Source organism: Panthera tigris, chromosome C1 (genome assembly GCF_018350195.1).
Source record: "Panthera tigris isolate Pti1 chromosome C1, P.tigris_Pti1_mat1.1, whole genome shotgun sequence".
In the NCBI taxonomy this organism is placed as follows: domain Eukaryota; kingdom Metazoa; phylum Chordata; class Mammalia; order Carnivora; family Felidae; genus Panthera; species Panthera tigris.
This window is the reverse complement of record NC_056667.1, coordinates 210,938,955-210,957,782: the sequence shown is the minus strand read 5'-3', so window position 1 is coordinate 210,957,782 and position 18,828 is coordinate 210,938,955. Positions and strand designations below refer to the sequence as shown.

The 18,828-nt window shown below is 37.3% G+C and overlaps 1 protein-coding gene across 5 annotated transcripts in view; it reads right to left on the bottom strand.

The window, feature by feature from the left end:
* Nucleotides 1-18,828, bottom strand: part of SP100 (SP100 nuclear antigen) — a 99,455-nt gene that overhangs the window by 15,508 nt on the left and 65,119 nt on the right. For 3 of the 5 annotated variants that reach the window (XM_007082947.3, XM_007082944.3, XM_007082945.3), the window contains 4 exons: nucleotides 11,393-11,443; nucleotides 4,919-4,987; nucleotides 2,052-2,099; nucleotides 716-820 (listed from right to left, as the gene is read on the bottom strand). In XM_007082947.3, coding sequence (XP_007083009.1) covers nucleotides 716-820; nucleotides 2,052-2,099; nucleotides 4,919-4,987; nucleotides 11,393-11,443 — 273 coding nt within the window. The remainder of the gene's footprint in view (nucleotides 1-715; nucleotides 821-2,051; nucleotides 2,100-4,918; nucleotides 4,988-11,392; nucleotides 11,444-18,828) is intronic. The other 2 variants (XM_015537869.2, XM_007082946.3) reach the window with 2 other exon arrangements.

The following is an 18,828-nucleotide window of genomic DNA, read 5'->3' as shown; positions in this document are numbered from 1 at the left end:
TCTCATTGGGTGCTGGACAGCATCCTGTGGACCATTTCCATGGGGGAAAGGAAAAATGTCCTGTTACGTTTGCTAATTTTAAGTGTGGAAATACCATTTCTTCCCTATCTGGGATGCTGTGCAGAAAAGAGTTAACAGGGCAGACCTGCGGCTGCTACCTTTAGAAAGGTCTGCTTGCAAGGTTGGCTCTTGACTGGTATCTGGGAACTTGCATTTAGGGAGGGGTCCTACCATTCCTAGAACCTAAGAGTGTCTCACTGCCCTAAACTGTTTATACAAACAATATGGTTTCCTTTTGGGAGTCTAGAAGTTTGGCATGTGCTAGGCAGAGGGCACCTACGTGATGACCCCCTGGTAAAAACCTGGACTCTGAGACTCAGAGGGGCAGATCCTCTGGTAGACAGCATTTCACACATGTTGCTACAATTCGTTGCTAGAGAATTAAGTGCAGCCTGTGTGACTCCGCTAAGAGAGACCCTTGGAAACTGGCACCCGGTTTCCTTTGGACTTTGTCCTGTGTGTCTTTTCCTTCCTTCCAATTTAGGAAATCCTCACCATGAGTTCACTATATGCCGAGTCCTACGGATCCTCCTAGGGAATCACCAAACCTGGGGATGGTCTTGGGAACCCCCTGACACAGGTGTCTACCCCTGAACAATATATTATTCACACGGGTACTTTCCAGTTGAAAAGCATAGAAGACCATGGAGCCCACCTTCTTTCATTTTTCTCTTATATAAAATCCCCTTTGCCTCTCCACAGGTCACAGGAACTTTTGGAAGGTGAAAATTCATATTTGTATCTCTGGGAATTCTTGGACCTGCAAAGAAGCATTATTGTTTTTATTCCATCTTTCTCTCCAACTGTGCACTGTTCCGACCTCCTCCTTCTTGAGATCTTTCTTTTATAATTTAAAATGTATTGGAGGGATTTGCCCCATGAACTCATTACCCTTCTAGGTCTTTCTTCTATAGCAGATTAGATGCACAAAGATAATGTCATCCTCTAAAAGCCTGCATTAAATGTCTTGTGTGGAGGTGTCTGAATCTCCAAGTTTGTTGACTACAACTCCCCATCATGCAATAATTTTCCTCCTATCATATTATTGCTTTGAAGTTATGTAGATGGAGATAAACCCTTCAGCTTTTAGTTTGGTCTCCTCACTTGAGGAATCAGCCGAGGGACAGAAAACAGGATTGTAATGGAGTGCCTAGAAGGGATGGTGTCTGTCTTCCCTCCTTGTTCTCTGCCTGTTGCACTTTTACTTCATGTGAGCTTTCTCTGTGGCTAAAGGAGAAACTCAGGGTGGAGTGTGCTAGAACTGAAAATTGCTCAGGGAGGGGACCTCTGCACATCCTTTGGGCAGGGTCACTGGGATCTGATTCTGCCGAAGCAGGGGTTGCAAGTCTTAAAACTGACTTCAGAACATTCTGGCCAACATTTAGGGGGATTCATTAAAGACACATGCTGGGGCTTCTCTCTGGGATGGGAAAGATGGGTGGCCATGGTCTTTCCAGAGTCAGTTCTGTTATAGCTGGGGTAGGCCTAGAAGGCCACCCAGTCTAATTTACCTGCCACTCACCCAGAGAAGGAAAGGGAGTAAAACACCCACAAATGGTGATCCAAAGTCACACAACCAAAGGAAGTTTGGGAATTAGGACATAGGTCTTGTATTACCAGTGAGGGTCCCTCTTGATGGGCAACCTATGGCTCTCTAAGCTGTAAGAGATCAGCTAAAAATCATGTGAGTCACACCGTTTGCATTTTTTTCTTTATATTTTCCTTCTTCAAGTGTCATCAGTGTAGTGAAAGAAGCTCTGTATGGGCCCAAGGAGGCCTAGGATCTCTCAGATCAACTGACTAATCAATGGAGTGGGTGTTACTACCATTTTGTCTTGTTGTTGAAATTAACCAAGGCCAATGAATATCATAACATTTGTCACTTGCTCTAAGAGCCAATTAAGAAACTTTATGGATCACTCCAAACACAGAGTATAAAACAAGAATTTAGATACTTAATTATCAAAAGTATATTAATTCCTTCCTTTTACCTCTTTTTCTGACTCTTCTCAAAGGCCCAGTGTTGACTGTTTTTCTCCCTGAGAAAGTAAAAAAATAACATAAATGTGTCTTGTTTATAATATTACATTTCAAATAGTATTGTTTTGTAAAAACACCATTCAAATGTAACTTTTCAGAAGCCTGTCTAGTACTTCGAGAAAAACAGCAAATGTGTGGATCAGGAGTCAGGAACTTTTTCCTGTAAAGGACCAGGGAGTAAATACTTAAGTACATAATTGCTGTGGTGACTACTCAAATCTGGTGTTGTATTGTGAAAGCATTCATAGATAACACTGAAATGAAAAGATGTGGTTGTGTTCCAATAAAACTTTATTTATAAACAGTCAGTGGGCTAGATTTGCCCTGTGGGCCATAGTTTGCTGAACCCTGGCCTAGAGTTAGTTACAAAGACGATACTTAACTGAGATTCATCCTATATTTCTTTTACTATTATCTCCAAGTCAGTCCAAATAAATTTGAAATAGTGTTTTATGTATTTCCAAAGCAACTGGGTAAGAAGAGTGAGTTAGACATCTATTGAGTGCTTCTTGTGTGCCAAGAGCTATCCTTAGACCTTGTCCTTATCAACTTACTTCATCCTTAGAACAAGTGATCAGATAGGAACTAATACTGTCCTCATTTTACATAGGAGAAAAGTTAATGCTCACAGATAAAAATACAAATTAAAGGAAGATGCTGAAGACTTCCTTTGGGGGATGGGAAGGGGAAAAATAGTTTCAAAAAGAGAGGGAGGCAAACAATGAGAGACTCTTAAATACAGAGAACAAACTGAGGGTCAATGGGGGGCAGGGGAGAGGGGAAAATGGGTGATGGGCATTGAGGAGGGCACTTGTTGGGATGAGCACTGGATGTTGTATGTAAGCGATGAATCATGGGAATCTACTCCCAAAGCCAAGAGCACACTATACACGCTATATGTTAGCTAACTTGACAATAAATTATATATGTTTTTAAAAGGCGGGAATATAAGGTCTCAAGAGAGATCACATGATGGATTCTACAAGTAGATAGCTGCCCAAAACTCCAAACTTGAAAGAAGATTTTTGTGTTGAAAGTGGTGGCAAAAAGGATCAAGGGGTTCAGAACTAACCCAATGAAAGGGAACTTCTAGAAACTGATGCCCAAATTCTAAAAGGTGTAGGTAGTGATAGCACAAAGGGTTGATTTAAAAGAATCTTGAATCTTTAGTATCAATAGCTATGCTTATGATACTATGCTTAGATACTACCCAGAAGAATGTAGTATCTAATCTATGTGTTGATTGTGTCCAAAAAAAGATTGAGTCATGTCCATGTGCATATTTGTGTCTACCATTATTCAAAAGTGTTTGAATGTTGAGGGCAGGGACACACCTGGATGCTTTTTCTTTCTAAAGGTCTGTGCCCATGGCTGGAACCCTGGGGTACTAATTTGGGTAGTTCAGGGCCCAGGATAAAATCTCCTCCAGATACTCAACCATCTGATCTTTCCTTTAAGCAGACTATGATCAGATGAGGCTGGAAAGGAATTTTTTCTTCAACCAAGCACAAAAAGCCTTCATTTTGGGGGCCTTTGCTATAACAAAGGGTTTTTTAAAAACTCATCAAGATACAATGGACCCATGAGATATTTATTGATGATTCCTATTCTAAGAGGAATCACATCCCAAGATCAAGCGTGTTCTACCCTACAAGGTATCACCCTAAGGAAGTTTATCAAGATGTTATGGAGGTACATAGAGAGGAGAGATTCCCAAACCTTCATAAAGGAATCATAAGCATAGCTATTGATACTAAAGATTCAAGAGATGTAAAATAAGTAACACGTAGACCTCAAATAAATAAATAAATAAATAAATAAATAAATAAATAAATAAAACTTTCTTTAAAAATTGCTCTACATTGATCGGTTCCAAAGAACATGATTGTGCCAAGTATGGCAGTTAGTATGACTAAAAGTGACAAAAGCCAACCCACAAGTGTGGCTCTCTGTGGAACAGCCCTTTCCTGTCACTTGTGATGATGAAGTGGTAGGTTTGCCCAGGAAAACTAGCCAGTTCTGACTCAATCTACCTCCCTTCCTTCCTCCTCCCCCCCCGCCCCCGCCCCGCCCGTTCTCTCTTTACTTGCAAGGGTCAAGGCCCACTGTCCCATGAGAAAGCTCTCTCTGCTTTCTCCGTGCTGTCTGTCCTCTCCTTTCCCATAGGTGGCCAAACTTAAACCCCAGCCCTAGCTACAGTCTGAGTCTGTTGAGTAGTAGCCATTATTGGCAAACACGTGTTCTCTTGCTCTCAGTTTCTCTATGTCTAAGTCCTCTTGGGACTAGTGTGTGAACTAGACTCTCCTTTCACCAAAATCACAGGATATAAAGCTGTATGTGAGGTTGAGATGGGCCTTGGAAGGCAGTGAGTCTATTACTATTTATCTTACTTTATAGATAAGGAAACTGAGGCAGAAGGGAGAGAGTGACACACTCAAGTTCACATGATTACCTCAAGGTCATGGAACATGAGGAAGGACAGCTACATCATTTGTGAGTTACATAGTGTTTTATGGCTAAAACTACTTCTAAGCTAAAAAGTGTCAGCTCAGTAGAGGCAGCACTGCAGTGGCACTTGGGCCCCAGTTTCTGATTGCAGATTCACCACCAAATTACTTTTTTGTGGTGTTGCCATCTTTCTCTCCCTGTCACATTTTGGAAATTGACTAAATCTGATGTATTTCTCAACAGTACAGCTACATAAAGCAATAGGGAAGTAGGTTGTTAAAAACATAGAATAAAGCATGAAAATTTAGATGTTTAGTTACTGAAAATGGAAAATGCATACATATTTTACATCTTTTTTTTTTTTTTTTACCTTTTGGTCTGCCTCTTTTCCTTGGAGCTCTGTTACTCAGATTTTGGATTCTACGTTTGTATCTCCTCACTGAGAAAACAAAAATATAAAAATATTGCTAAACATCCAATAGGTCAATGAAGAAATCAAAGAAGAAATTTAAAAAATACATAGTTATGGCCTTTTGTAGCAACGTGGATGGAACTGGAGAGTGTGATGCTAAGTGAAATAAGCCATACAGAGAAAGACAGATACCACATGGTTCCACTCTTATGTGGATCCTGAGAAACGTTAACAGAAACCCATGGGGGAGGGGAAGGAAAAAAAAAAAAAAAGAGGTTAGAGTGGGAGAGAGCCAAAGCATAAGAGACTGTTAAAAACTGAGAACAAACTGAGGGTTGATGGGGGGTGGGAGGGAGGGCAGGGTGGGTGATGGGTATTGAGGAGGGCACCTTTTGGGATGAGCACTGGGTATTGTATGGAAACCAATTTGACAGTAAATTTCATATATTAAAAAATTAAAAAAAATACATAGAAACAAATGAATATAAAAACACAACAGTCTCAAATCCTTGGGACACAGCAAAAATGGTTCTAAGAGGGAAATTTATATTGATACAAGAATACCTCAAGAAACAAGAAACATCTCAATACATAATCTAACCTTACACCTAAAGGAACTAGAAAAAGAATAAACAAAGCCCAAGGTTAGCAGAAGGAAAGAAATAGTAAAGATCAGACCAGCAATAAATGAAATAGAGACCACAAAATAGAAAATATCAATGAAACAAAGAGATTTCTTTAAAAAGATAAACAAAATTTAGCCAGACTCATTAAGAAAAAAAAAGAGAGGAAACAACATCAGAAGTGAAAGAGGAGAAATAAGAACCAACACCACAGAGATACAAAGGATTATAAGAGAATGCTACAAAAAAAATTATATGCCAACATATTGGACAACCTACAACAAATGGATAAATTTCTAGAAACATACAATCTTCCAAAACTTGAATTAGGAAGAAATAGAAAATCCAAACAGACAAATTACTAGTAATGAAATGGAATTGACAATCAAAAACATCCCCCAAAGTCCAGGACCAGATGGTTCACAGGTGAATTCTACCAAACATTAAAGAGTTAATGCCTATCCTTCTCAAACTATTTCAAAAAATAGAAGAGGAAGGAAAGCTTCCAATTACTTTCTATGAGGCCAGCATTACCCTTATACCAAAACCAGACAAAGACCACAAGAAAGCAAGAAAGCAAGGAAGGAAGGAAGGAAGGAAGGAAGGAAGGAAGGAAGGAAGGAAGGAAGAGGAGCACCTAGGTGGCTCAGTCAGTTGAGCGTCTGACATCAGCTCAAGTCACGGTCTCATGGTTCATGAGTTTGAGCCCCACATCAGTCTCACTGCTGTCGGCCTGTCAGCACAGAGCCTGCTTCAGATCCTCTGTCCCCCTCTCTCTGCCCCTCCCCTGCTTGTGCTCTCCCCAAAATAAATAAATATTGAAATTTTTTTATTAAAAAAACGAAAGAAAGAAAGAAAGAAAGAAAGAAAGAAAGAAAGAAAGAAAACTACAGGCTAGTATCCCTGACGAACATAAATACAAAAATCCTCAACAAATTATTAGCAGACTGCAATCAACAATACATCAAAAGGACCATTCACCATGACCAGTGGAATTTATTCTAGAAATGCAACGATGACTCAATATTTGCAAATCAATATGATGTACCACAACAACAGAATGAAAGATAGAAATCATATGATCATTTCAATAGAGGCAGAAAATGCATTTGACAGAATTCAACATCGTTCATGATAAAAACTCTCAACAAAACAGGTTTGGAGGGAATGTAACTCAGCATAATAAAGGCCATATATGAAAAACCCACAGCTAACATCATACTCCATGGTGAAAAACTGAGAGCTTTTCTTTTAAGATCAGGAATAAGACAAGGATGTTCACTCCCACCTCTCTTATTCAATATTGTACTGGAAGTGCTAGCCACAGCAGTCAGACAAGAAAAAGAAATAAAAGACATAAAAATTGGTAAGGAAGAAGTAAAACTATCACTATTTACAGTTGATATGATACTATATATAGAAAACCCTAAACACTCCACAGAAAAACTATTAGAAGGAATAAATGAATTCTGTAAAGTTATAGGATACAAAAGTAATGTGCATAAATCTGTTGCATTTCTATACACTAATAATGAAGTAGCAGAAAGAGACATTAAGAAACCAATTCTGGGGGCACCTGAGTGGTTCAGTCAGTTGAGCACCTGACTCTTGATTTCTGCTCAGGTCATGAACCCAGAGTTGTGGGATGTGGCCTCGTGTCAGGCTCTGCACTGACCATGGAGCCTGCTTGGGATTCTCTATGTTCCTCTGCCCTTCTCTCCCACCCTCTCTCTCTCTCTCTAAAAAGAATTCCATTTGCAATTGCACCAAATATAACAAAATGCCTAGGAATAAACTTAACCAAGGGGATGAAAGACCAGTACTCTAAAAACTATAAAACATTGATGAAAGAAATTGAAGATGATGCAGACAAATCCAAAGATATTCCATGCTCATGGATAAATAAATATCAAAATGTCCAGAGTAATCAAAACAGAGGTTCAATGCAGTCTCTATCAAAATACCAACAATATTTTTCACAGAACTAGAACAAATAATACTAGAATTTGTATGGAAACACAAGAGACCCCAAATAGCCAAAGCAATCCTGAGAAAGAAGAACAAAGCTGGAGGCATAACACACCCAGATTTCAAAATATATTACAAAGCAGTAGTAATCAAAATAGTATGGTAATGGCATAGAAACCGATGCACAGTCAATGGAACAGAATAGAGAGCCACACTAGTATGGCCAATTAATTTATGGCAAAGGAGGAAAGAATATGCAATGGGAAAAAGACAGTCTCTTCAACAAATGGTCCTAGGAAAACTGAACGGCCACATGCAAAGGAATGAAACTGGACCACTTTCTTACACTATATACAAAAACAAAATGAATTGAAGACTTAAATTGAGACTTGAAAACATAAAATTCCTAGAAGAAAACACAGGTGGTAATGTCTTTGACATCAGCCTCAGTAACATTTTTCTAGCTCTTGCTCCTCAAGCAAGGGAAATAAAAGCCAAAATGAACTATTGGGACTATACCAAAATAAAACTTTTGCATAGTGAAGGAAACCATCAACAAAATTAAAAGGCAACCTACTGAATGAGAGAAGATATTCACAAATGATATATCCAGTAAGGGGTAAAATATATAAAGAAGTTACAAAATTCATAAAAAATGGTTAAAAATGGGTAGAGGATATGAATAGACATTTTTTCCAAAAAAAACCCCATACAGATGACCAACAGACACATGAAAGATGCTCGACATCACTAATTATCAGGGAAATGAAAATCCAAACCACAAGGAGATACCACATTATACCTGTCAGAATGGTTAGAATCAAAAAGACAGGAAACAAAAAGTGTTGGTGAGGATGTGGAGACAAAAGAATTCTTGTGCACTGTTGGTGGGAATGTAAATTTGTGCAGCCACTGTGGAAAATAATATGGAGGTTCCTCAAAAAATTCAAAATAGACATAACATATAATCCAGTAATCCCACTACTGGGTATTTACCCAAAGGAAAAAAAAATTCTAATTCAAAAAGAAGTATGCATTCCTATGCTTGTTCCAGCATTATTTACAATAGCCAAACTATGGAAGCAATTGAAGTTTTCATTTACAGATGAGTAGATAAAGAAGATGGTGTGTGTGTGTGTGTGTGTGTGTGTGTGTGTGTGTGTGTGTTGGAGTATTACTCAGCCATAAAAAAGGATAAGATCTTGCCATTGGTGACAACATGGATGGACTTAGAAGGTATAATACTAAATGAAATAAGTCAAATAGAGAAAGAAAAACACCATATAATTTCACTTACACATGAAATATAAAGAATAAAACAAATGAATAAACAATAAAAAAGCAGAAACAGATCTATAAATATAGAGAACAAACTGATGCCAAAGGGGAGGAGGTGGGGGATGAGGAAAATGTATGAAGGAGAGTGGGAGACACAGGCTTCCATTATGGAAGGGCTAAGTCACAGGCATAAAAATTATAGCCTAGGGAATATAATCAATCTAGGTAGGGTGACTGTGTGGGGGACCAGCTGCACACCCACTGACAGTAGGACCATAAGAAGACATGATTCTCATGGCTCTCTCCGGGGAAAGGAGGCGCTCAATTAGCTTTTCTTGAAAGATATTCTGTCCAGAAAGATGAGATGAACTCAGCGGGGGTGTGGACCTCCTCTAAGGGGGAAGTGGTAAGCACTCAGCTCCTGTTTTAGAGGAACTTTCATGGACAGATTCTCTTAAAGAGGAGTTCTTTAAAGAGCCCACAAACGTGGCTCATGCATCCTCCATATCTGGAAGACATGAAGAATTGATCATAAGAAGGCTATTCCTGCTCCTTCCTTCTCCTCCTCTTCCACAACTTGAATTAGCTGAAAACATAGATACTGAGTAGGGTTAGATAAGAGTATGCATAAAAGAAGCAGCTTGTCTCACCCAACTTCTTCACTACATGTTTTCCAGTTGTAATATTATATCAGTTCAGGCTTTTTAACATTGTATGAGAATATCACCGCTGCCCAAAAGGATGAGCACAACTCCAAATCTTACCTAAGACTTCGCCTTGGGGCAAGAAGAGAACTATTTCAGAGAACAATTTTGAAAAGGAGTAGAAGGAACAAAGGTGATTTGTGCTTAAACTACCAACTGCAACATTTTAACAAAGCAGGCAAGACAGAGAGGTTTCACAAAAACTCAGAAGAACAAAATCTGGGACCTGGGTAAGTGTAACCTAAGAAATAACTAAGGTAGGCAAGTATGGAGGTAAAATGGTACAGATGGTAGGAATATATTTTATTTATATTATTTGCATAAATATAGGCATGTATTACATACATATGAAATGAGAGGAGTTCGGTTATGTTATATATATAACGATGAGATGACAGAAATAATCAGAAGAAATGGAAAGGAAACAAAATATATCCAAATACGTTTTGACTCCACAAGAAATACCCTGCCACCTCTATGTGCCATATCAACTTAGTAGCAGTATTTCATAGGATTTGATGTTAAAGAGTGAAGAAAAAGAAATGTACTCTATAAGAGGAACATAAGTAGAACAGGATTGGGAAAGAGAAAAGAAAGGACAGATACCATATGTTTTCACTCTTATGTGGGTCCTGAGAAACTTAACAGAAGACCATGGGGGAGGGGAAGGGCGAAAAAAAGTTAGAGAGGGAGGGAGGCAAACCATAAGAGACTCTTAAAAACTGAGAATAAACTGGGGGTTGATGGGGGGTGGGAGGGTGGGGAGGGTGGGTGATGGGCACCTGTTGGGATAAACTCAGGGTGTTATATGGAAACCAATTTGACAATACAGTTCATATTAAAAAAAAGAAAGAAAAGAAAGGAGAATAAGATGAGGAAAGAAAGGAGGAACACAATGGAAATAAACAATTGCAAAGCTGGATGCAGAGAATGAAGTGTCACTCATTTTTTTTCATCCTCTGCTGCATGAACACAGTATGGCGTATGCTCTGATTGAGCTTGGTTTAAGTAACTGTTTCCCAGGCTTAGATCTGATGTGATACCAGGACTCTAGCTTCTGCTTAACTGATTCAAGTTCCCTCTGTCTGTTTCCCCTCATTCTGTTGAGGGGTGTATTCATTAGTTACAGCAAACATTTCCAACATTTTCTCTTGGTGCCTCATTTCCCATTCAGGGCTAGTTTGTCTCTGACCATGTAGCTCTGTGCTATATTCAGGTTCTAGCTCCTATTCTTGCCAAAGAGTCTCAGGTGCCAAGAAGGCCAGGTTTGAATCAATAATCTGAGTTTTCCTCCATATATGAGGAAGTCAGTGACTTTGGATGAAAACCTGAAGGGCAAGTAGCAGATTGCTATTTGTCCCCCATGATCATTCTCTCCTTCTTTCATAGAACTAGAGTTACAGCTGAACCCATGGCTGCCTGACTAGAGATTATATTTCTTGGCCTCACTGGCAGCTAGCGCTGGCCATGTGAGTAAGTTTTGGGCAATAGGATGTGAGGAGAAGACTCTGGATCTTTCCATTAAAAGAAATAGGTGATTTCTCTGCCCATTTTTCCCATTCCCACTGGTTGGGAGACAAAGGTCTGGTTAGACCTGATTTCTTGGACGCAGAGAGGGAAACTATGTGTTGAGGAAGGCAGGTTCTTCCTCCCATTTCTGGACTGTTTGATGAAAGAGAAATAAATTATGTGGCTTAGACCACTGTATTTTGGGCTCTCTTTGTTACAACAGCTTAGCCTGTACTCTAAAAAATTCATTATTTATGAAGCCCATTGGAGATTTCAGAGGTGCAGCAAAGAAAGGTCTGGAAGGAATATCAGAGTTGCGGTAGCACACACATGTGAATTCACAGATTTACCTGTACCTTTTTTGAGACTGCTTTTTTTACGTTTATATCTTCTCTTTTTTCCTTCAAACAGAAAAGAAAATAATCCTTTAGAATTATAAACAGAAATTTACAAGATTTACATGCCAGTTACCTTCAAGTATTTTATTTTTAAGTTTTCACTCCACTTTTGTAGTGCTAAATCTCCAGCTACTGACACACTATCTTGGTTGTCATTACACTGAAAACAAAAATAGCAGCAAACACAACCTACATTTATACAGTACTGGTCATTTACTGTATACTTTTACCTATTCACATGAGGGTTTCTCATTCACAATAAAGATAATGCAAAAGGCAGTTGAAATTGGATAGGGGCTGACAGAGAAGAGGGGGACTGTCAGAAGGATCAAGGAAAAGTAGGTATCAGAAATCACGAGTATATGTCCTGGGTTTTGGGGTTTGCCTTGAAAAGCTAAAGATATAATCCATGTTTATAACAACAAGAACTTAAGAAATAAGTAGAAAAAAATCAGAGAAATGAAGACAAATTTAGAAGGGGATAAAAGAGATTAGATGTTTCAGAAATTAAAATGAAGAACATAGATTTGTAAAAAAAAAAAAAGAAAGAAAGAAAGAAACAAAAGGAAACAGGAAGTATAAGAACAATTAAGAAATATTAGAAAAAAAATAACCAATGGAAGATAGTGAACAAGTCAGCAGACTTCCTAAGAAGAAATTCAAAATAATAGAAGTACTTCAAGATAAATTCAAGAGCAAAGTTTTTGAAATTATAACAAAAAATGAATATACATATCATAAGTACATGTATTTTCACCCTGTAGCAAAGAAAATTGACTCCAAACCATCAACCCTGAGATATAGTCCAGCAAATTTACTGGACTTTAAAGATAAAGAAAGAATGGAATGGGCATTGTAGACAAAAATGTCAAGTCATTTTCAAGGGTGGGGATCTTATTGGCTATAGAATTTTCTCCAGTAACACCTAATGCCACAGGAAAAATGGAGAAAAATCTACAAGATGCTTCTAGAAATAGTGAGTAAATTATTTTTCACATGTGAAAAACAAAACCAAATACTTCTAAACAGGGAAATTCTGAGAAGGTTGTTCCTAGGAGTAATTATTGAGAAAACTACTAGGGGATTCACTTCAGCAAATCAAGATGAGACAGGAAGAATTTTGGCAAAAGAATTACAATAAAAGTGGTGAGTGAGGTGACGGACCAGAATGTTAAACATACGTGCCCTGACAATGTAGAAATGGTATAACAGCAAAAAAATGTGTGAGGAAGGGGGAAATATGGGTGGTAGAGTAGGATCATTGACTGGTGGGGTCACAGCATGTTATTTGGGCAAATCAAGGAGTAATATAAAAAACATTTAAGAGCAGAAAGATAGGGGTGCCTGGGTGGCTCAGTTGGCTAAGTGTCTGACTTTGGCTCAGGTCGTGATCTCACGGTTCATGAGTAGGAGTCCCGCGTCGGGCTCTGTGCTAACAGCTCAGAGCCTGGAGCCTGCTTTGGGTTCTGTGTCTCCCTCTCTCTCTCTGCCCCTCCCCCCATTCATGCTCTGTCTCTCTCTCCTTCAAAAATGAATAAACATTAAAAAAATTAAAAGGGCTGAAAGATAAACATAAGGGTAACATCATGATGGATCTAGAGAATATAATGCTAAGCAAAATAAATCAATCAGAGAAAGACAAATACCTTATGATTTCACTCTTTTGTGGAATTTAAGAAACAAAGCAAATGAACAATAACAAAAAAGAGACAAACCAAAAAACAGACTCTTAACTACAGAGAACAAACCGGTGGTTACCAGAGAGGAGGTGGGGTGGGTGGGTGAAACAGGTGAAGGGGATTTAGGGTAAACTTATCATGATGAGCACTAAGTAATGTATAGAATTATTGAATCATACCTGAAACTAACATAACACTGTATGTTAACTACACTAGAATTAAAAAAAAAAATGCTATTTGACATCAAAGAAAAAAAAAAGAAAAATAAAATCATGATCTAAACTTGGGTGGGAAAGGAAGAGTGGACAGAGAAATAGGGCACATGCTAAATTTATCAATTTGAGGGGACAGAAATTAATGGGTACTGTCTAACACAGTACAGAGGGTATATAAAAGGAAGGTATATGAAAGTAATGCTAAGAGTAATCACTAGAACAAAAATATAAACATTCCTACGTATCACAAGTATATACTTACTCCTAACCAATGAAAATATGAGAAATGAGTACAGCTCAACCATTCATTTCTTTTAAGGGAAAGACCCAGAAGTGGCTTGCACTTCTTTAGCTCAGGGGCCTTTTGCCAGAACTTGGTCACAAGTCTGGGACTAACCACAGGGAAGGTTGAGAGGTTTAGTCTAGCTAGGCAGCCATGTGCCCAACACTAACCACTGGAACAGAAATGCAAACCTTCCCAGCTATCAGAAGTACGCACGTGCACATAAATGCATGGAAGATAATGTCGATATTTTTAATATCCAAGCCACTAGAATACATAATATAAATTAGCATAACAGGAACCAGACCACACATTTTGGTCCTATCAATAAAAGTAAATGGATTTAAATCACTTGTTTAAACAAAGAATTTGAGATTGAATTCCAAACTAAACTCCAGCTTTGAATCATATATAGGAGACCCTTGGAAAAACATATTTTTAAGATGTTGAAGACAAATGTATAGGCAAAAGTATATTGAGCTTACATCAACAAAAGAAACCAGGGAGTCATCATCTTAATATCATAGGAAGTATAATTCAGGCGAAAAAGTTTTAAGAAAGTAGACATTACGGAAATACAACGAGAAACAGGTAGAAACACATGACTAGTAACAACTTTATTTTTACCTCCCTCAGTCAATGAGAGGTCAAGTGCACAAAACAAGAAGGCCCAAATAATACGTTTAACAGGGTTGATATGATTAACTCATATTCAACTCCATATCCAAAAAATAGAGAATGTTCATTTCTTCCCAACTTTTCTTTTCTTTTTTTTTTTTTTTTTAAGGTTTTATTTATTTCTGAGACAGAGAGAGACAGAGCATGAACAGGGGAGGGGCAAAGAGAGAGGGGAGACACAGAATCGGAAGCAGGCTCCAGGCTCTGAGCCATCAGCCCAGAGCCCGACCCCGGGCTGGAACTCACGGACCGCGAGATCGTGACCTGAGCTGAAGTCGGACACTTAACCGACTGAGCCACCCAGGCGCCCCTTCCCAACTTTTCTTAAACAATTCTTGGGTCAAAGAGGACTTACAAATCCAAATTGCAGACTATCTAGCAAATAACAATAATGAAAATATTTGCTGTGAGAACCTATGCACTATCTAATTTTAAAAAGCACTAATTTTGGAAAGAATGAAAAAAATACATGCATACAGTCAGTCGTTTATTCACAGATTCCATATTTGTGAACTCACTCACTCGCTAAAATTTATTTTTAACCCCCAAATCAAGGCTCATGGCACTTTCATGGTCATTCATGGGTGGGGACAGAGCATTGGGTCCTTTGAGTTGCTGATGGCGCATGTTCCCAGCTAAAGTGGAGCAAGGTGATGTTCTACCTTCTTGCTTCCACTCTCATTCTGTACACAAGGGTCCCTTTGCCACTCATGTAGTGTTTTTGCTGGTGATTTTGTTGTTTAAAATTGCCCCCAAGTGTAATGCTGCTGTGCGATCTCTTGTTCCTAAGCAAAATAATTGTGATGCACCTTATGGAGAAAATCTGTGTGTTAGATAAACTTCATTCAGGCAGGAGTTCTAGTGCTATTGGCTATGACGTATATTGGATATGAAATATATATATATATATATATATATATATATATATATATATATGTGTGTGTGTGTGTGTGTGTGTGTGTATATATATATATGTATGTAAAATAAGATATCTTTAAGTAGAAACACTCATAAGAACACAAAGGTATGTGTTGATTGGTATATTGTGACCAGAGGCTCACAGGAACCTAACCCTGTATTTCCTCTAGAAGCCATAGTTCAGTATTAGCTAATTCTGTGTTTAGGGTGACTTTATAGAACATATCTACTCTGAATAATGAAAATTCGTTGTTTATGTACATATATATGGATATGTATATATGAGTATACAATGTATTTTCAGAATCCATCCACTTTTTTTCATTGCTTTTTATTTCAAACATATTTTTCAATCTCAGAATTTTTATTTGGTTCTTTTTTATAATTTCTATTTCTTTGTTGATATTTGCTATTTGCAGAGAAATAATTTTCTTACTTTTTACAAGACTTTATTAAGCGTGTTTAAAATAGTTGACTTTAAAGTCTTTGTCTAGTAATTCCAGTATCTGGTTTACCACACATACAGTTTCTATTTTTCCTGAGCATGGGGCCATACTTAGTTGTGTTTTTTTTTTCTCTAATGTTTATTTATTTTTGAGACAGAGAAAGACAGAGCATGAACGGGGGAGGGTCAGAGAGAGAGGGAGACACAGAATCTGAAACAAGCTCCAGGCTCTGAGCTGTTAGCACAGATCCTGATACGGGGCTCGAACTCACGGACTGCAAAATCATGACCTGAGCTGAAGTCAGACCCTTAACCGACTGAGCCACCCAGGCGCCCCTTAGTTGTTTTTTTAAATTTTTTTTTGCATGTCAAGTAATTTTTTCTTAAAAACCTAACATCTTAAATAATATGTAGTAACCCTGGAGATCAGATATCCCCCTTTCCTCAAAGTTTGTTGCTATTGCTGTTGGGTTTTGTTGCTTATTTTGTGCTTTGTTTCTGTCAAGTCTGTGTATTTTGCCATGTGGTCCCTGAAGTTTCAGCTCAGTTAGTTTAATGGTCAGCTAATGACTGGAAAGAGATTTCCCTGAAAAGCTAGAACCGATAAGTCTTCCAGTATTTGTCAAGGGGCTATAAAAGCCTGTGTCGATGCATGCCTTCAATGCACAGTTAGGCAGTTTACAATTCCACCTTAGCTGTCACTTCCTGCTTGAACAGAGCCTCCAGGTTAGAGCTGAGGGTTTTCTTAGGTCTTTCCTGAGCCTTTGCATAGCCCTGAGCATGTGCATTTCCCTAGACATGTGTGTGGCCTTCCACACGGCCAGGGATATTTGCGAGTTTTATATATACATATCTATCTATATTTATATATTATATATAATGTATTACATATTTATATGCATATAAGCTATACATATTATACTATAGTACTGTATGTTTATATTTATGTATAATATACAAACTGTAACATTTATATGTATAAAATATATACTTTTATAACTTTATATATATTTATTATTTATGTATGCATTGTCATATAAATATATAATAGCTTTATAGTTTATATTTATATATTTACACATTACATATATTATATAATTTATAGACATTTTATATATTTAATTATATATGTGTCACATTCTACCTGTAGTTCACTTATAATTTATAGTTTTTATATATTTTCACATATGACACATTCATATTTATATATTATATATTCCATTTATCTATATAAATACATTTCCAGATTATATATATTTGCACATAATATGTAATTATATATCTTTAAATAAAATATATAAAAATATACGCTTACATACATGTTGGTGTGTTATACGTGTGCATGTTTTCAGAATCCACATATTTTCGAACACCTCTACTGCTCCCAGCTTAGTCCAGCCCAACAGCCCCCTTGCCTAGATCATTACAACAGTCTCCTTACTGATCTCTCATGCCACCCGCCTAAAGTCTACCCTCCATGTGGACTACAGAGCAATCCTTTAAAAACATAACTGAGAATCTACCATTCCCTAGCTCAAACCCCTCCAATGTCTTTTCCTCTTACTGAGACAAGAATCCAAAGTCATTGCTATGGCCTCTGAGGTCTATATGACCTTAAAAACCACTTTCCACTCACCCCTCTTTATCTCTCCAGCCAGTGGTCTCCTTGACATTCCTCAAAAGACCCTGCACATCTCAGCCTCAGCACCGTGGTTTATTCCTTCACCCACTCAATATCTACTTATGTTTCAGTTTGTCAGTGAGGCTCTAACTGGCCACCCCATATAAGATGCATGTTTCTGCTTGTGCCAGGCTGTTGCTCAGTAAGCATCTTAGCTGCCACCGCTTTCACTACAAACATTTTGCTGCATAACTAATTGGCTGTAAGGCAATTTTGCCGTAAAAGATAAATCATGAAAAATAAAAGAGGGATGTAATGGAACATGAAAAATGAATAACAAAATTAAAAACACTTTATTGGCAAATAAAAAAATAACTGAATACATTTAAAATGTGTAGTGCAGATTCATGGCAACACTGAACACACAAGTAACTGATTTTGTTTTGTGGATTATACCTAAGCCCTTTAAGTCTTTTGTTCATAATATTATAATAAATATATATATAATATATAATATATAATATATAATAATATATATAATATATATAATAATAATATATATAATCATATATATTATATATAATAATAATATATATAATCATATATATTATATATAATATTATAATATATAATATATAACAATAATGTATATATATTTCTTTGCTTGTTGATTTGTCTCCATATTCAGCATTACACTTTTTCTTTCTTCACTAAAATTTCTTTCATCATTAAGAGAGGTGTCAGTTTCCAAATACTAGGATGTTTATCTGTAACTGAGCTTTGGAATGTGTTGTGAAAGTTTTCTACACTGTTCTTGGCATATTGTTACATGTCTATTGAGGGATATTCCAAACTTCTGTGGGAAATGTGGGCTCAAAACTATACTACTGAATAGACTGTTATGAGGGCTACGACTTATATAATACAAAAATGTGAGTACTGTGTCAGTGAAGAAACAAAACCAAACTGCCATCCAGTTCTTCAAAAAAATTTTAAGGCAAAATTGCCTTATAGCTGATTAGTTATGCAGTAAAAATGTTTGCAGCAAAGATGTCTACAGCAAAGATGCTTACAGTGAAAATATGAGACACAGTTTCTGTCACTCTACACCTTCAATTACTCTTTATTTTCTCTTCACTTCAGCTGAGGGGAAAAACATTTTATGTAGTGTCAACATCAAGTGCAAAGGTCCTGAGGCAGAAAATTATTTGGTTTGTTCAAGGATGCCAGAGTGGTGTGTGAAGAAAAGGATAATAGACGAGATTTTAAGAGATAATCAGGGGCATCTAAAATATTATATATTTATTTACTTGTGTATAGTCTATACCCCCCCTCCACTAGAATGTAAGTTCAGTGAGATTTTGCTCACTTCTTTGTTCCTATTGAGCAGCTTTGGCAATAGATACTTGCTGAATAAATAAATGAAGAATGTAAAAAGAAAACAGAATGCATAAGTAGTGAGAAGGATCGTGTTCGTGAGTTGAAAGACTCAATGTTTTAGAAATGTCAATTCTTTCCAAATTCATCCTAAGCAATTTCAATAAAAATT